We start from the raw sequence: 26,684 nt of genomic DNA on the forward strand, positions 1-26,684 counted from the left end.
GAGCTTTCTTAGCCAGGACATCTACTTGGTAGGACCAAGACAGGCTACTGCCAATGTTCACACTGAGCAACATAAGAGGTGGCCAGAGCTTTCTGCGTGTTCGAGGCAGTTTAGAACTAACCCACTTCCCAAACACCCTTCCAGTGTTTTCACATCACCGGTTACTTCAGTCCTCATGCCTGACAACCCTTGAATTGTTAACGTAGCAGCAAGTTCAAGAATGTCAATGAGTTTATCAGGAGATATAGCTACGTTATTTAGTTCAGTGTGCTCAGTTGCAATTTTCACAAGCCAAATATTTAAAACAAACTCTTAAAATTGATTACAAGGTGCAATGAAAACCAAATCAAGATAACTTGAAAAGCAATTAAAGGTTACAATCAGAGCAATTCCCAGAATTGCAGGCTACCTCACAGGTTCATGTTGAACAGTGGCAAAGCGGTGCCTCTACATTTTGTGTTTTAGAACGTAGAACAGTCAAACACAGAAAATGCAAACACGAGGAATTCTGCAGATGCTGGAAATTCAAGCAACACACATCAAAGTTGCTGGTGAACGCAGCAGGCCAGGCAGCATCTCTAGGAAGAGGTACAGTCGACGTTTCAGGCCGAGACCCTTCGTCAGGACTAACAAAGAGGAACTAGTAAGAGATTTGAAAGTTGGAGGGGGAGGGGGAGATCCAAAATGATAGGAGAAGACAGGAGGGGGAGGGATGGAGCCAAAAGCTGGACAGGTGATTGGCAAAGGGGATACGAGAGGATCATGGGACAGGAGGCCCAGGGAGAAAGAAAAGGGGGGGAACCCAGAGGATGGGCAAGGGGTATAGTCAGAGGGACAGAGGGAGAAAAAGGAGAGAGAGAGAAAGAATGTGTGTATATAAATAAATAACAGATGGGGTACGAGGGGGAGGTGGGGCATTAGCGGAAGTTAGAGAAGTCGATGTTCATGCCATCAGGTTGGAGGCTACCCATAAGGTGTTGTTCCTCCAACCTGAGTGTGGCTTCATCTTCACAGTAGAGGAGGCCGTGGATAGACATGTCAGAATGGGAATGGGATGTGGAATTAAAATGTGTGGCCACTGGGAGATCCTGCTTTCTCTGGCAGACAGAGCATAGGTGTTCAGCGAAACAGTCTCCCAGCCTGCGTCGGGTCTCGCCAATATATAGAAGACCACATCGGGAGCACCGGACGCAGTATATCACCCCAGCCGACTCACAGGTGAAGTGTTGCCTCACAGAAAATGGCCCTTTGGCCCACCTTGTCTGTCCTGACCATGATGCCAATTTAAACTAATCCCATCTGCTGGCACATGGTTTGATCAGAATCAGGTTCAATTATCATTGGTATATGTCGTGAAATTTGTACTTATGTGGCAGCAGTACATTGTAATACATAATAATAAAAACTGTGTTTGTCTTTAGGTTCCTCTATCTCCTCCCTGATGGTAGCAATGACAAATGGGCATGTCCTGGGTTGATGGGGTCCACGATGATGGATACTGCCTTTTTTAATCTTTTTACATTTTTCTATTCTCTTCCTGTTCATAGTCTATCTAAATGCCTCTTGGATGCTGCTACATTTGAGATTTGTTCTTCTTTTGATTTAAATATGAAGGCTGTTTGTAATTAAACCCATTCAAAATAATGCTAATTGTGCATTGTGCTATTACAATCTAAATAATATTGTTTTAGCTAAAGTATCAGATGGATATGTTCATCCTCTGCATGTATAACTAGCAGCAGTAATCCTTAATTATGTCCCCCTTCCCACACCCCCAAAGCTTTCCTCTTCAGAATTGGAGCATACCTTCCCTGTTAAATTAAGGGAAGGTTTCTGCAAGCCAGTGCCTATGACTTTTCACACACTCTGCATTCGAAGAGCGTGCAGTACAAACTTTGCTTAGTAAGACATTCTGAAAGTTGTTCAATACTCAAAAAGTGTGTAAACAGCAGAGTCAACAATCACATGATGGAAATAGAGTGAAGTTAATGTTGAGCTATCCAATGTGGTGCAACACATTATCAGCCTGCATCCTTTCTTATCTGCACTATATCAGTTAGGATATGGCCAAACATTACTTTTATTGGCTCTTTTGAGTCTGCCTGATAAATTTACAGTTGTCAGTATCAAACAGTCCCATGGTAAGCATGTTATTAAGTTGATCATCTGATAGGGCAACTAGAGTGGCATTCCCATGGACTGGGATCTCACACACTGAAACTACACCAATGTCTGACCATTTCAGGATGCACAGCTTAAAATGTAATCAATTCTGGGGCAAGTTCACAGTGAGCAAGTATGGACTTCAACAGACTCCAAACTCTAGGGGATGAAATTGTATTATACTACATTATTAAATCTAATCCCTGTTAATATCACTAAAGTATAAATAATCCTTTTGGGTGCAATAAATGTGCCTGGGATACATATTCCAGCTCACTTGGCAGTGATAGGAGATAGGAAACTGAAATGATAATATAGTAGACCCTTGACAGACGATAAAAATAATTAATATGCCACAGTCATCAAGAAGAAACTAGTTTTAAAATGAAAGCAAGCACTCTGCACAGTAATAGCCCCAAAAGGGTTGTTTCGCAAAAGTAATCTAAAAGTGAATAGAGGAAATTAACTGAACATTTGAAACATCACCCAATGATACTTGTTTCCAATATGACAGATGAGCAAATCACAATGTCACTGATGCAAAATAAGTTGAAATATTAACTGGGCAGAAATTACTGTGCTTTGGACCATTCTGGGTCATTTGGGCATGAGGAGAATGCAGCAGAGAAGTGTGTATAGCCATACAGGGGCCTCCCATAATTTAAATCACAAATTTGCCAAGATTCTGCACCTCATTAGTGGCTATCAGATGCTTCAGTGCTGTAAAAGCTATCAACAGCACCAGCACTCACTGAGAGCCTGGAACTGGGATGAAATCATCATGGATTGAGATGTAATCAACACATGCTGGAAGGAACACTCCAAAAAACCTCCTCAACTGCAACTCTTTTCTACTTTCCCAAAGAACTCTACCCACCACTCCTGATTACAAGATGTCAGGAACGGATGGAATCCCTGCTGAAGTACTAAACCTCGGCAGTGAAGAGTCCAGTCACAAATCCACTATCTTCAAGAAAGAGACAAACCTGCCTGTGGTAACTATACAGGGCTCTTCCTGTTGCCCACCAAGGAGAGTCATTGTCTGGGTCCCACTCAACCAATGCCTCCCAACAGGCTATTTCCAAATCACAGGGTGACCTAGTGGATCAATTCACCAAGCAATAATTTCAAGAAAAAAGCAGGAAGCAGCACTTGCCATCATACTTAGCCTTTGCAACCTTACTTCAGCCTTTGACTAAATCATTCAGTGCACCTCTTTCAAATTCAACTGCCACAAGAAAATTTGCCTCCATCTTACACTGGATCCACACCAGTGTCACATCACTGTGCCAACATTTCTGAATCCTTCTTGCCGCATTTCATCTAACCTCCAAAACTTTCCACGGAAGTGTCACTTATCTTCAAAATTAATAGGGCACTGTTTAACCCACAGCAATCTCATACCTTAACACAATGTCCTTAGCATTGTCAAAGATCCCTCCCATCTGTCCAACAATCTCTTTGAACCTCTACCATCTGGCCGGAGGTACCATAACACTAGGACAAGGATAGGAAGCAGCTTCTTCTCCAAGTCCATAACACTACTGAACTCCCCATCACCACCCAGGTCTCATTACACATGAAGGGCAAGTAGCATTATACTGTTTACTTTTTCAACTTACACCGTATTATTTGTTAATTTATTTGTGGTTATATTAATTTATGTGTTATCTGTGAGAGTTACATGCACTGTGTTGTGTACTTTGGTCTGGAGGAATGTTGTTTCACGTGGCGGTATATATGTGCATGATTGAATAACCATAAACTTGAACTTGAACCTAAAGTTACCCTAACATGGAGACAATATGTTTATCCCTGCTGAGCTCCAAGCCATGTCAGCTCTTTCCAAGAAATATGAAAGGAGGGCAGGATTTACATTCAAAACCTTTATCAAAGGTCCTCTATCAACCTTCCGCTGCTGTGCTGTGACCAGAAGAAACATGGACCACTGCCTTGTCTTTGTTGAGCAAAAGTGGACATTGATGCCAGCTTCAATGCGTCAGTACAGACATTGGACAGTTGGGAAAAAGACTATTTCAAGATGAGAACCTCAGATCTGGCACAAAACCATCATCTACAAAGGCAGCAACAAAGCCTGCCTTTTTATAAACTTCTATAGATTGGACTACTTACAGTGGGCATCTTGAGGACAGTTCAAGGCACAGAGCTCGGAAAAAGCGATGCAACAGACTTTTAACACCATAAATCAGTGAGTTGTTTGTTATGTCTCCCCTCTTGCTGTGAAACGGGGATGGGGACGGGGACGGGGACACAGAGAGAGAGACAGACAGACAGACAGACTGTGGTACGTCCAACTACCGGCTGAACAAGTAGTCTTTAGGGCACTGCAAGTCTGTGTCTTTATCATTGCTTTGCTGCACGCTTGAGTGCTCTGCGGAGGGCACCGATGTTTTTTGGCTGGTGGGGGAAGGTTGTTGCCTTGCTGCTGCTTGTATGTGGGAGGGGCTTTGGGGTCATTCATTCTTTGGGGCACTCCTCTGTCTTTGTGGGCGTTTGCAAAGAAAAAGAATTTCAGGATGTATATTGTATACGTTTCTCTGACATTAAATGTACCTACTCATTGAAATTTCCGATTCAGTATTGCTTAAAGTGGAGGAACACTGAAAAGCTAGAGTCCATTTATTTCAGAGAGGAAAGCTGTACATGCATCGGAAAGGGCAGGTCACCTTATAAACCGCTCAGCTACCTGCCACATCGACACTTCCAACTCTACCCATGGAAGAGTCTGCAGTTCCACCATTGACCTTCTTGGCCACCAAAGAATCCATAGCACTGGAGTGGAAATAAATCAGCCTGGATCTGAGGGGCTGCCTAAAAATGATCTTAGACAGAAAATTAAGTCCACCTCCCTTCTGAGAGCACACTCACCTATTTCAATTTCCACTCTGCCCAGGTGGGTTAATAGATCCAGCAAATCTGCCTCACTAAATTTGGATTGAAATATACATGTTACAGTCACAAACTACTGAGGTGAAAAGACAGGATTTACAGTCTGATAAAGGGAACATCAACATAAATTACAAGCTATAGGGAGTGTAGTTGCAGGATTAAGTTCTTATCAGTTTTCATACATTCACAGTCTAACCATAACTACAACAAATTTACATGCTATACTTTAATGGTGGCCAACATTAAAGCACCTTTGGGCTTTAGTAGATTTACATTTGTCTCTGGGTATCTATATAAACTGGGGCATTTTAATGTTTTTAAAATACAATTTTAGGCCACTCTCCAGTTAGAAAAGAAAATGCTTTCTCTTCAGTCAGTAAATATAATAAAACATTCAAATAGAGACAAAGGAATAATGAGCAAGGATGCCAGTTAGGCTTTTTTTTAATTACTATATGGCAGATAGTTTTTGAAGTATATGCAGGCCAAACAAGAGATGTTTCTGTGGAAAGTTGTCACAGTCTGATGCACAATCAACAAACAGCTTGCTTCAGTCAAGAGCAGTTCACATCACATATTTTCATCAAACACAAACCGATGGTCTTTAGGTACTGATACACAATGGGACACCACTTTTATAATATGCTATTGCCACACTGAACACATCTGGAGACCATCAAGACTGAAAAAACAAGTTTGTTGTTTTATAATGAATACAGGCTCAAACAGCAATAATGAAAATAATTAGAGGCGACATTTTAAATATATCCCCATTTTCCCTCAAGCTCCCTGCATATTTTGACTTTTCTTTGAAAGTGATCATTGTGTAAACTCCAGTAGGTAGGGATTGGGATATCTTGCACACTTGCTGAGCAGCACTGCTTGGGATCCATCATTTGAGCTGTGGCAGATGGTTAGAGTTGACCGTCATCAAATGTCTCAATCTAGGTTGACATTCTCTCACCTAGCACTGTGATTTTAAATTTGTAGTACAGATTTGTACTAATTAACTAATTCTAAGCATGATCTAGTAAAGGTCTAAAATTTAAGATCTGTACTGACTAACCCTCCCATGTTGACTCAACTGACAGTGTTTCTGACTTATGGAAACTTTGGGTTACACTTAGTTCTCAGAACCTTTAGGTAACCCAGGGAATATATATACTTTAAAAAGAACCATTCTTCTACTCAGAGGAAGATCATCTGGTGCAATTTCTGTGATCTGGCAATGGTCAGGTCAAGTGTGACAGACTAGTGAGCTTTGACCTGTATTATCTAAAATTGCTTGTACTGCAATTACAACCTTCTGCCAGTGGTGTCACTGTGTGGCCATTGTTGGCTAATTGCTCAAAGCAGGGTGCCACATCTAATTGTTTTCTGAGTAACATTTGCTTATTTACTTATTTTTAGATACAGTGAGGAATTGGCCCTCCAACCCGCACCACCAAGCAACCCCCAACAATCCCTGACTTGATGCTAATCTAATCACGGGACAATTTACAATGACTAATTAACCAACTAACTGTTACATCTTTGGACTGTGAGAGGAAACTGAAGCACCCAAGAAAAACCTACAGATTCCACGGGGAGAATGTACAGTTGTCAGGGCTGAGCTCTGAACTCCAACGCCGTGAACAATGCTGAATGAGGAAGAAATACTGGCAGGATACATTATTAGGGGGAACGAGGGGGAAATCTCTCTTACTTTTTTCAAAACCTTAACATAAGGTCTAGCTGAGTGGACACGAACCACAGAAAGCAGCCTTGGAATGGATTTGGAATTGGTGGAACTCTGGAATAGGGACTTCTTCCCCTTTGAACTTAAGAAACTGGGAAATTGCACAGAGGCTAGCCAGTTTCTGAAGCACAACTTATGTCACTGTTCATGGCATTCCTAGAATTCAACCTTTGACAGTCAAGGATTAACAGATTACATTGGGAAGTGCTGGTTTTGAAGCCACCACAGCAAATATCTGCAATTATTTAACTTTTTTTTTGAAGAAGGGAAAAATATAGGGGTGGCAGTGCTGAGAGGAGATAACTGCCAAAAAGTAGCTTGCTGGTTAAAAACATTTTAATCAATGTACAGAGTGACTGAAATATTCTTCTATTCCAGGTACAAGAATATAAAGTTCATTGATAACCAGTATTTTATTCACTATAACTAGAATTAATAGCCTTCATCACGACTTTGATCAGTCTTCGTGTTAGAAACAATTGGAAGCTTTATTGCTAAGTGTGCACACTAAAATTGTTCATTGAGATCAGTTGTCCAAATTTGGTCCTGTAAAAGGTTTGAGGCAGGCTGAAGGGAGGGGAACGATTCTGAAAGCAATGAGCCAGACAGATTTGGCCAGTTTCTGAAGGAATTACTGACTGGTTCCTGTAGAAGATTGCATCACAAAGGCATCTGCTCATGTCAAGTATTTAACTGCCAAGACCATGATAATGCAGGTAACAATCATTCCACCGATCATGATGAATTTGTCCTGGAAGGCCCGTTTCTCAATCAGACGCATCACAGTATTTGACATTCCCAACATATTTGCCACATCTAGGACCTTCTTTTGTGCTCCCTGTAATGAAAGAACATAATTATTAGACACCTTTGCAATTATTGTAATTTCTTAAATTAACAACTCAGGTGTATCTTGTTTGAGGGTATTTCTCCTGACATTCTTCTCAATATTTACTTGTTCTTCAACAACAGTCAAAGATTCAGTTTGCATGTATACTACAAGTTATTTGTGAATCGTTTCCAACAGTAAGTGGCTGTCAATGGCTGAACAGTATAACCACTGCAAGTTTTCATAATAAAATATTTATAAAAAAGAAAGAAGGTATGAGCCTTAAACAGGAGCTGGAACAGGTCAACTTACTTACAAAAAAGATAACATCCAAGCAACATGCACAAAACGCTGGAGGAACTCAGTAGGCCAGGCAGCATCTATGGATGAAGGGTCTCGTCCCAAAACATTGACTGTTTACTCTTTTCCATGGATGCTGCCTGGCCTGCTGAGTTCCTCCAGCATTTTGTGCGTGTTGTATCAACTCATGTACACCCTAGTTTCAGTTAGACTACATTTGATCACAAAAGAAAGAGCATGAACAAAGTAATACACACACAACTACACACAGTACATTGGCGTGGATTCATCCTTTGAAGATCAATTAACACATCACTCAGGGGAATCCACTGTCTGGGAAGATTCAGCTGTTTTGTCAGGGCTCTGGTAGTGAGCTGTTTAAGATGAGAGGAGGGTACGCACACAGCCAAGTTTGCACTTATCGAGGCACTGAACTTACTACACTGCAAGAATGTCTCAAGAACGGCAAAGAGGCCCAGCTGGTAGAACCTGGAGAGCTGCGTTAAATCCCAACCTTGGGTGCTGTCCCTGTGGAGACTGTATGGACTCTCTGCAACCAAATGGGTTTCCTTCAAGGTCTCCAAGTTTCTTCCTATATCCTAAAGGTGAGCAAAATTAACCATTTTCTAATTTCAAAGCGATGACCTGCTAACTACATATTGAATGCATTTTTGCAATTGGAGTCTTTCCTGTTCTTTTACACACAGCCTTGTACTCATCCATAGATGGAATTCTGAGTGTTACAGGTTATAATTTATATCAACCCATGACTGTACCTTTTGCAGTGGGAAATTAATATATAGGTGAATGATAGAACCTGGGTGTGCTGATAGAACAGAGGGAAAATGGGTTTAATGGTTGGCGGGGACTTGGTGAACCAAAAGTGCCTGTTTCCAACCTGTATCCGTGACTCTATATACAGCTGTCAAAAGAAAATCACGTTGGTGGCTAAAATAAATGATAGCATTCAGAAATGATGCTGCAGAGATTGGATGGCAGAGTGGAGATACATCTCTACCAAAGAAGATGCAAGGCGTTCCTTTCCTCCACTAGCCTGCAGGTCACCCTTGGGCAAGGTGTAGCACCTGCTTAGCCACCCCCACCCCCCTGCCACTGATCAGAGTCATGTGAAGTCATGGAAGCAGGTGGTGGATGGTCATATGAGCAGCTGGTGCATATCACAAGTCCTGGTTATCCGACCACTGACATCAGGCAGACAATCTCTGAAGAGTGTTGAATAATGGCTGGGGTCCCCTATCTTGCCCAGAAAGCGGCAAAGGCAAACTACTTTTGTAGAAAAAATTACCAAGACCATGATCGTTACATCAATTAGACATGGCACATGATGATGATGCTGCAGAGGTGATTCTGAAATATGAACAGATGAAAAGAAAGCTTTTTTATCTGATAGTTACGGAGCTGATAAGAAATAACATAGATAAGTTGATTTCATGAGGCAGAATTAAATCATGTTACACACAACTTTGAAATGAGATTTACAATTATTTTTGAACAGACACCAACAATCAGACTGCTTGTTTAAACATTTCATACATTTGGTATTTAGATTTGTGAAGTCATATTTCCTCATGCTACCAAAACAACATTTAATTTGCTTCTATTCGTTTGTAAAGTTAAGATTCAATTTAGCACACCGGTACATGAAATGCTTCAGTAATGCGGGACCTTCACATCTATTAGATTGCTTTAGTTATCAGCAGAATCACATTATATTATAAGGTCATTAAGTAAATCAATTTGCAGACTTCCTGCTGTTAAAACTAATTTTGGCAAATCTTCATTCATTCTTGTTGAGGTTCAATTATGTAACTCTATATTCATCAAATACAATTATCTCCAAATCTACATTTATTTAAAGCAAACAAAACTGCCATTTTTTCCCACTGCATAAGGTACAGTCATGGGTTGATATAAATTATAACCTGTAACACTCAGAATTCCATCTGTGGATGAGTACAAGGCTGTGTGTAAAAGAACAGGAAAGACTCCAATAGCAAAAATGCATTCAATATGTAGTTAGCAGGTCATCACTTTGAAATTAGAAAATAGTTAAACAACACTGCACCAGGAACTATATCACACTGTCCTGCGGAATATCTTACTGCAATTATGTGCTCTTCTGAATTTATCAAGTTGATATAAAGCAGTTATTAATAAGTTTCAATGGCATTTGGGATTCTACATAAATCACAATTTTTCCTTACCCCCACAACCAAAATTTAAAATGCTAAGAGGCTACAATACAATAAAACTGTATTAGTAAAAAGAACAGGCACAAACAGCAGGTGAAATCAGAATCAGGTTGAATATCACCAGCATATGTCGTGAAATTTGAGCAGTACATTGCAATACATAATAACAAAAACTGTGAATTACACTAAATATAGATACTAGTTAAATAAGTAATGCAAAAAAGTAATGAGGTCATGTTCATGATTCAATGTCCATTCAGAAATCTGATGGCAGAGGGGAAGAAGTTGTTCCTGAAACATTGAGTGTGTGTCTTCAGGCTCCTGTACCTCATTCTTGATGGTAGCAATCAGAAGAGGGCACATCCTGGGTGATGAGGATCCTTAATGATGGATGCTGCCTTTTTGAGGCATCGCTCCTTGAAGATGTGCTGGATGCTATGGAGGCTGGTGTCCATGATGAAGCTGACTGAGTTCACAACTTACTGCAGCTTCTTTTGATCTTGTGCAGATGGTGATGCAGCCGTAAGAATGCTTACTTGCATACAAACTTATACATACTAGGGTGGCACAGAATTGCAGCAAGTTAAGCTGCTGCTTCATAGCACCAGTAACCGAGTTTGAATTGTGACCTTAGGCACTGTCAGTGTGAAGTTCATAGATTTTCCATGCAAATGCATGAGCTTCCTCAGTATTCTCCAGTTTCCTCCCACATCCCCTAGTGTGTAGATAAGTGCTACAATTTGGAAGTTGATGATATTATGGGTAAAATTTTAAAAAGTGGATTAATGATCATTTAACATAAATAGATGGGTGATGTTCCAGTGTGGTCTGATTCCCTGCTGTCGCCTTTTGTAACTCTAACTCTTACTCTGACTTTATATCAGAGCCTGCAAGGAGCCACCATCCTTCCCACAGGTCCCATTGACACAGATGCTCTTCTCTAGCCTCAAAGCCTGTATGTTCACAAACACCAGAAATAGTTTTCTGCTGTTGTGCACTTGGTAAATGCACTTCTTTTAGACACACACACACTCACAAACATTGCCTTGTCATTCTGTTGTCACTGCGCTGAGCATACACACTTCAAGGTCTTTCCAGGTATATTCTTACAAAGGGTTGGCTTTATGATGCCTTTCCCGCCATACACAGCGGAATATTCCATTTCTTTAGTAATGGGGATGTGTAAATGTGTATATGGTGTGTATATACTGTATTTAAGATAGATACTTCTGTTTATTTTGTTATATGATCATAACTAGATTGTGGGGTGCACTATATTCTGGTTCATGTGTAGTCTTAAGTTAACTTTTCTGGTAACTAAGATAGTATGGCTTAGTGTCGATTTAATTCTGGCTCATCGGAGGCGGGGTGGAGCGAGGGGAGGGGGGAAGAGGGGGAGAGGAAGAGACGGGGAAGAGGCAGAAGCTGCCAGGAGTTCGCACTGGCCAAAAATAGTATGGAGTTATTATTGTGTTTTCTGGCAGATCTGTTTGTGAATATTAGCAGTTTTGAGTACTTTTTGCTAATTTTTGTATGTTTACTTCTGACGCACTTAATAAACACCTTTGCATTAAAGTGCTAAGCGACTCCAGCCAATTTTCCTTTGGTCACAAGCTACCTATCTAACAGTTTCTATTAATGACTTATCATTCCTCTTTGCAGGATTTTGTACCTTACAACTGACAGTGGCCACAGAGGTGACATTATCTAAAACTTCATACTGACATCATTCAGGGATATTATAGGTAAGGTTCATTTAGCAATATTCTGTCATATTTGGGTATGAACTATGGCTTTTCCAACTTGGAAGGCAGGGAACTATGGACCAGTTGATTTAATATCCATTACTGGCAAGATGCCAGAGTCAATAATCACAGAAAAAATCACTGATCATTAAAGAAAGCTCAGTATAATTACACCTAGTCACATGGAAAGCTTTGGCACATTTGGTTAAATTGTTTGAGGATGTAACATGGAGAGTTGATAGGAACGTGAACCTGTAGATATAAAGCATTTAGGTTTCCAAAAGGAATTTGACAAGATGCAAAATAGAGACTGGTACATAAATTAAGGGCCCAAGATATTGGAGAAAGTGTATTAGCACAGAATGAAAATTGGCTGTCACATGAAAAGCAGAGTTAGAATAGATGGACCTCTTTTCAGCTAGAGCAGGGTTCTGTACCTACGGTGCACAGACCCATTGCTTAACGGTATTGGTCCATGGCACAAAGAAGGTTGGGAACCCCTGAGCAAGAGGGATATAATGGTGGAATGCCCGAGGGATTACATCTTGGCCCTCAATGACCCAGTGATGGGAAAGAAATTAAAGGTTTCCAAGTCCACCATGATATGAAAATAGATGGAAGGTCATTTTCTGATGAATGCTTAGGATTCTACAACAGGATAAAGACAAATTTGAGTAACTGGGCCAAAACCTGGCAAGTGGAGTTTAAAGGTGGGGAAATGTAACATCATGCACTTCAGTAAGAGCAAACAAAAAGCAGATTATCTAAAAGTTCAGAGGGATCAAGGTGTTCTAGTGTATGAATTATAAAAATTCACAGGCAGGTCCAACAAGTAGCAAATAAAAAGCAAACAGCTTGTTGGCAGTAATTGCAAAGAGATTTGAATTTAAGGTTAGAGAGATTTGGTTACAGTTTCACAGGGTGTTGGTGAGGCTACAACTGGAATACCATGTAGTTTTGGTCCCCTTACCTAAAAAAGAAGGATAGTAAATTTGGAGTGACATAGTAAATCACAAACATGAGATAATCTGCAGATGCTGGAAATCAAAGCAACACAGACAAAATGCTGGAGGGACTCAGCAGGAAGTCCTGAAGAAGGGTCTCTGCCGGAAACGTTGACTATTTACTCTTTTCTATAGACGCTGCCTGGCCTGCTGAGTTCCTCCAGCATTTGGTGTGTGTTGCAGGTCACATAGTAAATATTTTAAAATTAACTACGGAACAAATTTGCTCTCTAAAGTTCATGGCAGAAATACTCAGTGCAAAAAGGGTGCTCCAGTTACTTCCCACATCCCAAACCCGTACAGGCTACGAGGTTAACTGACCACTGCAGATTCCAGTAATTGGTGGAATATGGGGGGGGTTGATGGGATTAACGTAGGTTTAGTGATTGCTGATCTACATGGGCTCAGTGGTCCAAGGGCCTGCTTCTATGCTGTATATCTCTGTAATTCATTGCTCGACAGAAATGGATTCAGATCACCCACACAACACACCCACCAACTAAAATGTCAACTGTTTATTCTCCTCAATAGGCACTGCCTGACCTGCTGAGTTCCTCAGGTATTTTGCGTGTAATGCTTTCTACACTTTAGCTGACTGGAACTGGGTGCAACCCAATTACTGCCCAAGTTGCAATTTACTTTGTAATAACTATTGATAGCATGATATACAAACCAAACTGCTACAAGGGCAACAGTCAGATTGTGCACAGTTCTAGACAGCTCAAATACAGGACCGACTTGGTGTTGTTTGGATGAGATGAATCTATTCCTCTGTTCACTGGCACTTCATCTTACAGCAAATCTATTTTATTTAGCAACTGATAAACAGTCTCTTGCTTTACATTGATGTGGGGTTAAATCCTTACACATGAAGAAAGGTGATTTGCAGAGATTCAGCTGTTGACTGGATTCATCTGAAAGAAACAGAATCAATATTTCAAGATGGAAAAGAGCGTTGCAGCTTCTGGGGATTAAGGGAGTGGAAGATGTCATCAGTGTGTTTACTACGCTGATAAGCATGCCAGTCGGAAAACTAATCAAATAGTCTTCCTTAAAAAACGTGGCTGTACTGACAGCCAAGTTAGGAGGTAAAATAAAAGTGGTAACCAATTTCTTGCATTTCAAAAATAACCAATTTTCAACTGAATACAATGGAAGTAAACATCAGGCACACTTTTGTTAAATGAACCATTGACAGAAACAGCAAATTTTGTTGTAGCCATCTAAATGTCATTAAATGCTATCTGTTGCTTGTATAGTTTAGAGTTTAGATCATTTCTACACAGCCCAAGGACACAGATGTTTTCTATCTGGAGGAAGGCACTTCGGAATGGATGCTTAAACCAGCAGTGTGGGAACCAAGCTCTGGTGATCAGTAGATAGCCTGGATCTGAACCATCCAATTACAAATTAGCACCAAATCCAAAACATCTTTCTTTGAAGAAGGGTGGGGTGAACACAAAGCATGCATTCTGTTTCTCATACCATTGAATTGAATAGTCAGGGCATAGAAATTGGCAGGGATATCTTAACCAGCTGTGGAAGCTGCAATGTAAGTAATTCTCAACTCTCTGATAGAGGCGGGCAGAGCTTGTATTTCTTGCAGCTCTAGTCACCGCTCTTCAGTTCCCAGGGACCACACCTTAGATAAAAAGGCTGACATGTTTTCCAGTGGCAGCCAACACAGATAGAGAAACGGGCAATCATAGACAGGGAAACTAACTGAAGTGAATGTTGAACAAACAAAAAAAAACCCCAAGTCACTTTCACGGAGCCACCTTCACAATTAGGAAGGCTTTTTGCACACACTTCAATAGAAAGAAATTCAGACTTCAGGTTATCGTTTGTATTTATAATCTGTAAAATGCCTATAAAACTTAAGTACAGTAATTGAGCAGTACACTTAAGAAGCAATGGAATGTAACATTGCTTGATAAGCAATACTGTAATCATTTTTAAATATGTATAAAATCACCCTTATCAACAAGGTTGATAGAACAGGAGAAGTGGACTTCTCAAAGTTTGATATTCCTGATGTACGCCAAATTTGTCGAAACAGGCTCCAAAGTAACCATCACTCAAGTGCTGTGTGTGTGTGTGTGTATATACGTACGCATGCACGCTAATGTTACTCAGTGCAAAGGGTACTTCCGTTTCCTCCCACATTCCAAACCAGTACAGGTTGCTAGGTTAACTGACCACTACTGATTGGCCCGCAATTGGTAGAATCTGGGGAGACTTGATGGGAATGTGGGAGATTGGGATTCACGTAGATTTTCAAGTCCAGCCACAAATTCTCAATTGGATTGAGGTCTGGACTCAGATTTGGCCACTCCAGGACATTAACTTTGTTGTTTTTGAATTGCATTGAATTTATTTAAATCTTATATCCGTCCCACAACATGAAGGAGTAAAATTCTTTGCGTTATGACTCTGTCGTAATGTACAGTCATGAGAATTTAAAAGTCTAATGGCTGGTATAAAGAAGCTGTCCTGTAGCCTCTTGGTCATGGTTTTAATACTGCAGTACTGTTTGCCAGACAGAAGCAGCTGAAACAGTTTATGGTTGGGGCGACTGGTGTCCCTGATGATCTTCCAGGCCTTCTTTCTGCACCTGCTGCTGTAAATGTCCTCAATGGAGAGAAGTTCACATCCACATAAAATGCTGGAGGAACTCAGCAGGCCAGGCAGCATCTATAGAAAAAAGTACAGTCAACACTTCAGGCCGAAATGCCTCGGCAGGACTGGCGAGAAAATGCTGAGGAGCCAGTTCTACCAAAGGGTTTCAGCCCAAAACGTTGACTGTACTTTTTTCCATTAATGCTGCCTGGCTTGCTGAGTTTCTCCAGCATTTTGTGTGTGTTGCTTGGATTTCCAGCATCTGCAAATTTTCTCTTGTTCACATCCACAGATGCCATTTCGATCAGCTACCTACAGGAAAGATGTAAATAAGGTTGAAAGAGTACAAGGAAAAGTTACAAGGATATTGCCAGGTCTGGAGGAGCTAAGTTATAAGGTGAAATTGAATAGGTTAGGACTTCATTCCTTGGAATGTGGAAGATTGAAGGGAGACTTGATAGAGGTATACAAAATAATGAGTATAGATAGGGCAAATGCAAGTAGGCTTTTTCTGGGGCTACAACTAGAGGTCATGGGTTAAGGGTGAAAAGTGCAAAGTTTAAGGGGAACATGAGGGGAAACCTCTTCACTCAGACGGTTACAAGAGTGTGGAATAAGCTGCCAATGCAAATGGTGGACAGGAGCTCAATCTCAACGCTTAAGAGCAGTTTGGATAGGTACATGGATGGTAGAGCTATGGAGGGCTATGGTCCAGCTGCAGGTCAATGCGAATAGGCAATTTAAATGGTTCGGCATGGTAAATGAGCCAAAGGGCCTGTTTCATATGTTATATCTCAATATGCAGAGTACAAGAAATAGGTGGATGATCTTGTTGCACTACTACAGATTTCAGCTATGATGCTGTGGCCATTACTGAATCTTAGCTGAAGGATGGTTGAAGTTGGGAGCTGAATGTCCAAGGTTACACGTTGTGTCAGAGGGATAGGAAGGTGGGCAGAGGGGGTGGGATGGCTCTGCTGGTAAAGAATGGCATCAAATCAATAGAAAGATGTGACAGAGGATCGGAAGATGTTGAATCCTTGTGGGTTGAGTTAAGACACTGCAAATGTAAAAGGATTCTGATGGCAGTTATATACAGGCCTCCCAATAGCAACTGGTATGTGGGCCACAGATTACAACAGGAAATAAAAAAAGGGAAATTATCTGATAGTCATGGGAGATTTCAACATGCAGGTCAATTGGGAAAATCAGGTTGTGAGTTAGTTTGTTGAATGCCTATGAGTTGGCTTTTTAGAGCAGTTTGTAGTCAAGCCTACTAAGGGATCAGCTATACTGGATTAGGTGTTATGCAATAAACCAGAGGTGATTAGGGAGTTTAAGGTAAAAGAACCTTTAGGAGACACAGATCACAATATGACTGAGCTTAACTTGAAATTTGATAATGGAAAATGTAAAGACTGATATAGCAGTATTTCAGTGAAGTAAAGGAAATTACAGTGGTATGAGAGTTGGTCAAAGTAAATTGGAAGGAGATGCTGACAGGGATGACAGCAGAGCAGCAATGGCGTGAGTTTCTAAGAAAAATGAAGAAGATGCAGGATAGATGTATTCCAAAATCAAAGTAGTACTCAAATGGCAAAATAGTACAACCATGACAGACAAGGGAAGTCAAAGCTAATGTAAAAGCAAAAGAGCAGGCATACAACAAAGCAAAAATTAGCAGGAAGATAGAGGATTGGGAGACTTTTAAAAACCTACAGAGAGAAACTAAAAGAATCAGTAGGAAAGAAAAGAGGAAATATGAAGGCAAGCTAGCAAACACTATCAAGGTGGATAGTAAAAGCTTTTTCAAGTATGTAAAAATAAAAGGGAGATGAGAATGGATATAGGACTGCTAGAAAATGAGGCCAGAGACATTACAACAGGGAACAAAGAGATGGCAGATGAACTAAATGAGTATTTTGCATCAGTCTTCACTGTGGGAGACACTAGCAGTGTGCCAGATGTTGAAGGGTGTGAGGGAAGAGAAGTGGGTGCAGTTACTATTACAAGGGAGATGGTGCTCAAAAAGCTGATAGACCCAAGGGTACATAAGTCACCCAAACCAGATGAACTGCACCCTAGTGTTCTGAAAGAGGTAGCTGTAGAGACTGTGCAGGCATTAGTAACCATCTTTCAAAAATCATTGGACTCCGGCATGGTGTCAGAGGACTGGAAAATTGCAAATTTCACTCCACTCTTTAAGAAAGGACGAAGGCAGCAGAAAGGAAATTATAGACCAGTTAATCTGATCTCAGTGGTTGGGAAGATGTTGGAGTCAATTTTTAAGGATGAGGTTATGGTGACACAGGACAAGATAGGACAAAGTCAGCGTAGTTTCCTTAAGGGAAAATCTTGCCTGACAAACCTTTTGGAATTCTTTGAGGAGATTACAAGTAGAATAGATAAAGGGGAAACAGTGGACGTTCTATACTTGGACTTTCAGAAGGCCTTTGAAAAGGTGCCACACGCAAGGCTGCTTACCAAGTTAAGAGCTCGTGGTATTACAGGAAAGTTACTAGTATGGTTAGAGCACTGGCTGATTGGTAGAAGGCAGCAGGTAGGAATAAAAGGATCTTTTTCTGGTTGGCTGCCAGTGACTAGTGGTGTTCCACAGGGGTCAGTGTTGGGTCTGCTACTTTTTAATGCTTTCTACAGGGGCACACCTGATAGCATCCTGACTGGCTGCATCACTGCCTGGTATGGAAACTGTACTTCCCTCGATCGCAGGACTCTGCAGAGAGTGGTGTGGACAGCCTAGTGCATCTGTAGATGTGGACTTCCCACTATTCAGGACATTTACAGGGATAGGTGTACAAAAAGGGCCCAAAGGATCATTGGGGACCAGACTCACCCCAACCACAAACTGCTCCAACTGCTACCATCCGGGAAACGGTACCGCAGCATAAAAGCCAGGACCAACAGGCTCCGGGACAGCTTCTTCCACCAGGTCATCAGACTGATTAATTCCTGCTGACGCAACTGTATTTCTATGTTATATTGACTGTCCTGCTGGACATGCTATTTATTACAAATTATTATAAATTGCACATTTAGATGGAGACAAAACTAAAGATTTTTACTCCTCATGTATGTGACGGATGTAAAAGATAAAGTCAATTCAATTCAATATCGATGATTTAGATGATGGAATAGATGGCTTTGTGGCCAAGTTTGCAGATGATACGAAGAATGGTGGAGAGTCAGGAAGTGTTGAAGATACAGGTAGGCTGCAGAAGGACTGGTTAGAGCACTGGTTGATTGGTAGGAAGCAGTGAGTGGGAATAAAAGGATCCTTTTCTGGTTGGCTGCCAGTGATTAGTGGTGTTCTGTAGGCTTTGGCGTTAGAACTGTTTCTTTTGTTGCCAAGTTTGTAGATGATACAAAGATTGGTGGAGGGGCAGGTAGTGTTGAGGAAACAGGAAGGCTGTAGCTTGACTTATAAAAGATCAGGAGAATGGGCAAGAAAGTGTACAATGTCGGAAAATGCATGGTCATGCACTTTGGTAAGAGAAATAAATATGCAGACTATTTTTAAACAGGGAGAAAATCCAAAAATCTAAGATGCAAAGGGACTTGGGAGTTCTTGTGCAGAACAACCTAAAGGTTAACTTACAGATAGAGTCGGTGGTGAGGAAGGCAAATGCAATGTTAGCATTCATTTCAAGAGGTCTAGAATACAAGAGCAAAGATGTGATGCTGAGGCTTTATAAGGCACTGATGAGATCTCACCTTGAGTATTGTAAACAGTTTTGGGTCACTCATCTTAGAAAAGATGTGCTGGCATTGGACAGGATCCAGAGGAGGTTCAAAAGGATTATTCCGGAAATGAGAGGGTTATCATACGAGGAACGTTTGCTGGCTCTGAGCCTGTAGTCGCTGGAATTTAGAAGGATAAGGAGGGATCTCATTGAAACCTTTCGAATGTTGAAAGGCCTAGACAGAGTAGATGTGGAAAGGATGTTTCCCATGGAAAGAAAACATGATAGAAGTGTTCAAAATCATAATTATTAAGATGGATGCCAGCTGCTACTTCAGAATTAATCTATCAACAAGGACACGGGCCCCACAGGTGGAGTCTGGTTAAGGGGATATTTTAGACTAACATCAGGAAGCATTTCTTTACACAGTGAGTTGTGGACACATGGAACAAACCACCTAGTTATGTAGCCGAGAGCAGTACCTCAGAGACTTTCAAATCTAAACTCGATAGCTATTTTGACACACTATGTGAATAGGAACTTGGCAAGCTTTAACGGGCTGAATGGCCTGTCCTTATCAAAAACTTCATATGCTGTAATGCTCTAAATTTTAAAAGTAATTTTATGCTTGGGCATTGCTCCTTACAACAAATTCGACCGTAATATCAGATCATTATATTGATTGCAGCAAATGTTGGGATCTGCTACACAGCATTTACTTAATGAACACTGCTCCATCCATTGATGGATGAAGCACAATCTGAATCCCTAATGCAGGTTAATACGCACATTTAGTCAAATGTGCCACCAGTTACAGACTGCTGAACAACAATCAATCTGTTTGGAGAATGTCAGCATGTCGAGGAGATTCTGTGGAAAGAAAAAATATTGAACCAAAATGTCAACAACTCCTTTCCTCCCGCAGTTGCTGCATGACTTATTGAGTACCTCCAGCAGATTATTTGTTGTTTCAGATTCCAGCATCTGCAATCTATTTGTCAGCTCAGCAACAATCCTTAATTGAGGTACAAGTCCAGTAAGCAGATAGACCCAATCAGTTTGGAAATCATTACTAATTGTGAAGCCTTAAAAATTTCTCCCATTGTCACTTGGAGGATTTTGGTTCCAACTCAAAGAAAAAAAGAAATGGGTGAAAAGGAATAATGAATGCAAGCAGATGTGACTGGGAACCGAAGAAGGGAAATAGAGACAGTCAAACCAAAAATAGCAATGTAAGGTATAGCACAAATCAGCAATGCAGAGGTGCATGAAATATGTAAAATAATCGTAGAAGACTCTAATCTCTGGGTAGATGACACAATGCAATTTAGCCATAATGGTGATCAGTTACCTCCAGGAGGACCACAACCTTGAGACAGGGTTTGGAGGCTTGCGTGCCTCAATGACCCTGGGAGCTACTTTGGCTGGAGTCGGGGTTTTATGCTTTGGCTCTTGGTAGGGTCATCCATGCCAAACAGGTCAAAGGGTAGAAGACAGATTAAAAGTAGTCCAGCAGTCCTCTAAGTTCGGGGGTTCAGCTCAGGGCTAACAACCCTGACTGGTCAAACAAAATTGTCACAGAAACAGCAATAAAGAATCCTTCTACATCTGAGTGCAACAATATTCTCGAGTCTCCATCCGGGACCTAGAGGACTGACAGTAGTGAAAACCGAAAGGAAGCTATGGACATGATGAAGGAAGTCCAGAACAGCACCGAAGATGGAGGAGCTTTATTGCTGCTCTAAACACCAGCAGCATAACAGGCAGTAAGTGACCAGTTGACTGTGATGTAATGGGGATTCCAAGAAAAAGATTAGCCAGGACATTTGGGAAAACTCTGCTCCTATTCGAGCTACTGCCTTGAAAATCCTTTATGTCCAGCTGAAAGAGCAAGCAAGCATCCACATGATGGCACCTTGAATAATGCAGCACTCGCTCTGTCGCTCCCGGCAGTGTCAGCTTATGCTCGTGTGCTTATGTCTGAGTGGGACTTGAACATACAGCTGGCAAAAGTTGACCAACCACTACCACATGAGCATCCTTGTCACTCAATTTATTTATCATGCATAACAGTTTGTAAGAACACATATTTTGCAAATTCTAGCAACATCACCTGTTAAAACAGGTGCCAAGAGTGAATGCTGAACACTGTGTACATCAGTCCATCAATCCACTTCCACGCATCAAATAGTTCACTAATCTTCAAGTATATATCTAGGGCAGTGAAATTAAATGAGACAATAACTTCAGCTCCCAACTGACACGACACACCTTCGCTCTTGATTTCTAATAAAGAGAGAATGCACCTCAGCACTTTATAGAGCCCCAAGCTAAAACTGTATTCTACGTATTCAATGCATTTAATAACATACAGAAGTCTTGCATTGTCTCGAGCCTCTCAGCTCATATACCTTCCCTATTGTTTGCAAGATGGAACAATTTATTAAAAAAAACAGCAAACTCAATGCCCTTTATAAAGACTGTGTCCCTCTTGTATCAGATCAGTTGACCTACATCCAAGGCAATTTCCATTTTTTTCCCTTCAATTTCATTTTATTCAAGTTCCCTTAATTAGCCAGCTCAGCTTCTGTAGTAGAAATTGGATTGGGTGGCACTGTTTTATTAAGTGCTAAATGATCCAAAACCAATTTTGCCTGGAGTGAATTGTCCCATCTCCGGATGAGATTGTGGCAAGTGTAAAACTGGATCAAACACTTCTGCTGCTGACATGATTTGAGTAATGCATATTCCCACTTATATCAACATTACTGGAGCTCAAAGCGCCACATATCAAAGCCATTGCTAAATGGCTGTTAACAACTGTCTGACTGGGCAATTCTAAAGTAGACACACACCTCACTACATTCATCGTGCAACTAACATAGATACGTTTTGCTGCAGATTGTGCTAAGCTCCTCATTCAATGAGTACCTCCATACTTCAGACATACAGTGTGGCACAGGCCATTCCAGCCCAACGAGCTGCACCAACTCCAAACTCTAATGCCCTGAGCTATAATAGCATTGCATGAACTGCTACATTACCATGGTGCCCATAGTGACACTGGTGCAATAGCGACATGCCCGAGAGCACTTTATGTCCAGAAGCCCTGAATTGGCACTACAGGTTACTCAAACATTTTGGGCCATAAGATAATAACTTGCCAATCTGTGATGTATCCAATCTCACAGTCTTTACAGACATCTTATCCTATGTGGACAACACCTATCCTCTACTTCCGTGGCTTCCCATACCAAAGGGGCAAAGGGGGTTGCACCTAGGGCTGTGGTGACGCAACAGTCATGAGCGGAGTGAAAAATGCCAGTCTTCTCCTGAAGATGAAAACTATATACTACCTCAGGTTCCTTAAGGTTGTAATACCGGGGTCGGGGAGGGGGTGGAGAAAGAGTATGGGGATAAGGTCCCACCACCTATTAAATGCTCACAACGGCATGCGACTCAAGTAGCCTCTGCCCACCAAGAACCGGGCCCAGCTCCTGGCTTTCACACATGGCTCAGATACTAAGTTCGGCAGAACAGTTTCTACTGACAAGAGAAGGGGCAAAGGCAGGTTGCTGGCACCGTAAAATCAGTTATTTCAGGCAGATGGGGTGCATCAGCCATGATTGGCAGCTCATCTAGGAGAATGAAGACTCTGATATTAAACCTCCACTACATTGTGGCTATACCCATTCATAGGGAAGGCTTCGGAAGTAAACCCCGAGAGAAAAAGCTGGAGCTGGAGTCTCAAAGGCAGACTTGCGTTGAATTCAACGCTGACTGGCAGCTCCTACAAAACCACTGGTGCCAAAGCGTATAGGCCTCTGCAGTCCCTTTGGATTCATCAGCTGCATGGAGAGGGGGAGCCTGCTGCATGGGCAACAGCTTGCTCTCCATATTGTACTGCGCAGGCTTGTGTATCATGAGGACAGCTGGAACATAGACTGGGAAAGGATGAGGAATGTGGATGGAATAACAATACTTGTGTGCTCAAGTGTACTTGCACGTGCATCTGGATAAGTGTGAGACAGCAGTCATTTCACTAGAATGTGACTTACTTTGACGCACAAAGATTGATTCGACACTGATCCACTATTTGGGTATTCTCACATTTCAAGCTACCCATTGCCAATCTCTTCTAATACTGGCTTGGACAGGTCACCTGCCACTCAACATGAAAGACCTCCCTCTTGGTAAAGTCATCACCCTCATCCCCTCTCACAAAACCATGGAGCTTTTGCTGCTGTCAGGCTGTTTTGAGAAGTTCACCTTAAGGTGAGAAAGCCTTTCAAGATTACAGTGTAGCAAAATATTAGTAGCTGTGTCAATTAACTCTGGTGCTGTGAAGAACGAAGAGCTTTTATAGTTTCTGTTTGGCTGGAAATCACCTCAACATCATTTCCAAGTGGCTCTTAACCAGAAGTAAAAAACAGACGATGCTGAAACCACTCATCAAGTCGGAAAGGAGACACAGGGTTAACAATTCAGGTCCAAAGTTCTTTGTCAGGCTGAGAAAAACTTCTCATGAAGTTCACAGTTACAACAAAGGGGTCTTCTAACTTAACGCTAATTCAGTTGCTCTTTCCACAAATGCTGCCTGACCTGTTGCGTCTTTGCAGCATTGTTTTTCTTTCAGATTTCTAGTACCTGCATTTATTTTTTTCATTTTTCCTTGACCAGATTCGCTATTTGCTTTTGAAGGGAACTTGATTTGATACTTTCACTAAACACAACAGATATGTGTACCAAAAATAGTTGAAATCTAATTACGAGGCATGTAACTTGTATGGAATCTAACACTGAAATTTGCTACTTTCACACATTCTTCCAGTTTTACAAACTCTGTTTTTCGTTCCTCATCAGCAATTATGTAATTGATAAACATTTTATAAAGGCTAAAAAAGCCTATCTATACTTTGGTAAATACAACCATCCCCAGAGCCTTATTTAGGGTAATGGCAACTACTCTTGAAAATAACTTCTCTAAATGTGGAAAACTTTGTTACGAAGTGTCACAAGTGCTGACCACACAACATGACACCCACAACAAATCATAGCATTTAACAGAGTAAAACATCCCAAGGCACTTCACGGAAGGAATTATTAAACAAAACTTGACACTGAGCCACACAAGGAGCTATTTGGACAGCCAGACAAAAGATTGATCAAAGAAGTAGATTTTAAGGAGTGTCTTTAAAAGTGGAGAGTAATGCGGTGTTTTGGGTGGGAGTTCTTGAGCTTAGGGCCCCAACACCTGACACTGGATTGCTGTCTGTGCAGCAAAGGAAATCAGAGCTGTGAAGGGACCAGTGTAGATGAAGAGAGACCTGGGATAGTTTCTGAATTGGTCGAGTTATAAAGAAAGGAAGGAGAATCATGAAAGCATACAGCACACAAACCCACAAAGACTATCAAATATTGATGTATAATGACCCTGCAAAACATCCTGTTCAATTCACCCCATATTCCCTGTAACTCGCCTGAAATTGATCACTCACCTGCAGATACTGTGGGCAATTCACCAACCAACTTTGGGATGTGGAAGGAAACTGGAGCACTAGGGGAATACGTGCAGGAGCTGTGAAGCAGTAGCTCTGCTAGCTGTACCACCGTACCACTGTACCACACAGCAAGGCGATATCCATGCGGCACCCCCTGATCTGCTGATTTGTCGTAATAAAGACTAACTTTTGGTTTTCAATATCTACCATTTTTTAAAATTTAGAGATACAGCACGGTAATAGAACTTTCCGGCCCAACAAGTTCACATCGCCCAATTACACCCACGTGACCAAAAAACCTACTAACAAGGGGGAGGAAACTGAAGACCTGAAGGAAACCCAAGGGGGTCACGGGGAGAACGTACATAGGAGACTGTATATTCTCCCAGTGACTGTGTGACAGCAGCAGTGGCGTTGAACCAGCGGGTTGGGTCGCTGGCACTGTAATAGCGTTACATTAATTACTATGCTACCGTGCTGCCCTAACTTTATCCACTTGAAGCTGCATTCCCATATTAATCACAGAACTAATTCCTGCATTCGTTATTTGCTCAACAGCACCTTGCTCTGCTGCGCGTGACCGGAACAATCCAACTAACAAGATCACAAAACGTCTTGGCCTGCGATGTTTCCTCTTGAGAGAGAAACTAGAACTAGGGGTCACTGCTTAAAAATAAGGGGACACTCATTTAAGCAGAGATTAAGTGCTATTTTTTACCCCTTCTCAGTAACTTGTGAGTCTTGGGGGATTCCCTTCCAGAAAAGGCAAAGGTAGTGGAGACGTTGAGTATTTTTGAAGGCAAGGTTAGAGTCGTAGGGAGATACAGCATGGAACAATGTCCATTTACGAAACCCATGCTATATTTCCTGAGGAGACTGAGGTCCTTTAACATCTGCCGGACAATGCTGAGGATGTTCTACGAGTCTGTGGTGGCCAGTGCTATCATGTTTGCTGTTGTGTGCTGGGGCAGCAGGCTGAGGGTAACAGACACCAACAGAATCAACAAACTCATTCGTAAGGCCAGTGATGTTGTGGGGATGGAACTGGACTCTCTCACGGTGGTGTCTGAAAAGAGGATGCTGTCCAAGTTGCATGCCATCTTGGTCAATGTCTCCCATCCACTACATAATGTACTGGGTGGGCACAGGAGTACATTCAGCCAGAGACTCATTCCACCGAGATGCAACACAGAGCGTCATAGGAAGTCATTCCTGCCTGTGGCCATCAAACTTTACAACTCCTCCCTTGGGGGGTCAGACACCCTGAGCCGATAGGCTGGTCCTGGACTTATTTCATAATTTACTGGCATAATTTACATATTACTATTTAACTATCTATGGTTCTATTACTATTTATTATTTATGGTGCAACTGTAATGAAAACCAATTTCCCTCGGGATCAATAAAGTATGACTATGACTATATAGGACCCTGGTCAGACCCCACTTGGAGTACTGTGCTCAGTTCTGGTAACCTCACTACAGGAAGGATGTGGAAACCATAGAAAGGGTGCAGAGGAGATTTACAAGAATGTTGCCTGGATTGGGGAGCATGCCTTATGAGAATAGGTTGAGTGAACTTGGTCTTTTCTCCTTGGAGCGACAGAGGATGAGAGGTGACCTGATAGAGGTGTTCAAGATAATGAGAGGCATTGATTGTGTGGATAGTCAGAGGCTCTTCCCCAGAGCTGAAATAACTAGCACAAGAGGGCACAGTTTTAAGGTGCTTGGAAGTAGGTACAGAGGAGATGTCAGGGGTAGGTTGTTTATTTTTTTTACGCAGAGAGTGGTGAGTGCGTGGAATGGGCTGCTGGTGGTGGTGGTGGAGGCGGAAACAACAGGGTCTTTTAAGAGACTCCTGGATGGAGCTTAGAAAAATAGAGGGCTATAGGTAAAGCATAGGTAGTTCTAAAGTCAGTACATGTTCGGCACAGTTTTGTGGGCCGAAGGGCCTGTATTGTG

The 26,684-nt window shown here is 41.6% G+C and overlaps 1 protein-coding gene across 1 annotated transcript in view; it reads right to left on the bottom strand.

The window, feature by feature from the left end:
* Positions 1 to 5,486: 5,486 nt before the first annotated feature.
* The window catches only part of gosr2 (golgi SNAP receptor complex member 2), an 81,144-nt gene continuing 59,946 nt past the window's right edge, over positions 5,487 to 26,684 (bottom strand). The window contains exon 6 of the mRNA XM_072249297.1: positions 5,487 to 7,649. Coding sequence (XP_072105398.1) covers positions 7,488 to 7,649 — 162 coding nt within the window. The 3' untranslated portion in view covers positions 5,487 to 7,487. The remainder of the gene's footprint in view (positions 7,650 to 26,684) is intronic.

This window comes from Mobula birostris, chromosome X (genome assembly GCF_030028105.1).
Source record: "Mobula birostris isolate sMobBir1 chromosome X, sMobBir1.hap1, whole genome shotgun sequence".
Taxonomy (NCBI): Eukaryota; Metazoa; Chordata; class Chondrichthyes; order Myliobatiformes; family Myliobatidae; genus Mobula; species Mobula birostris.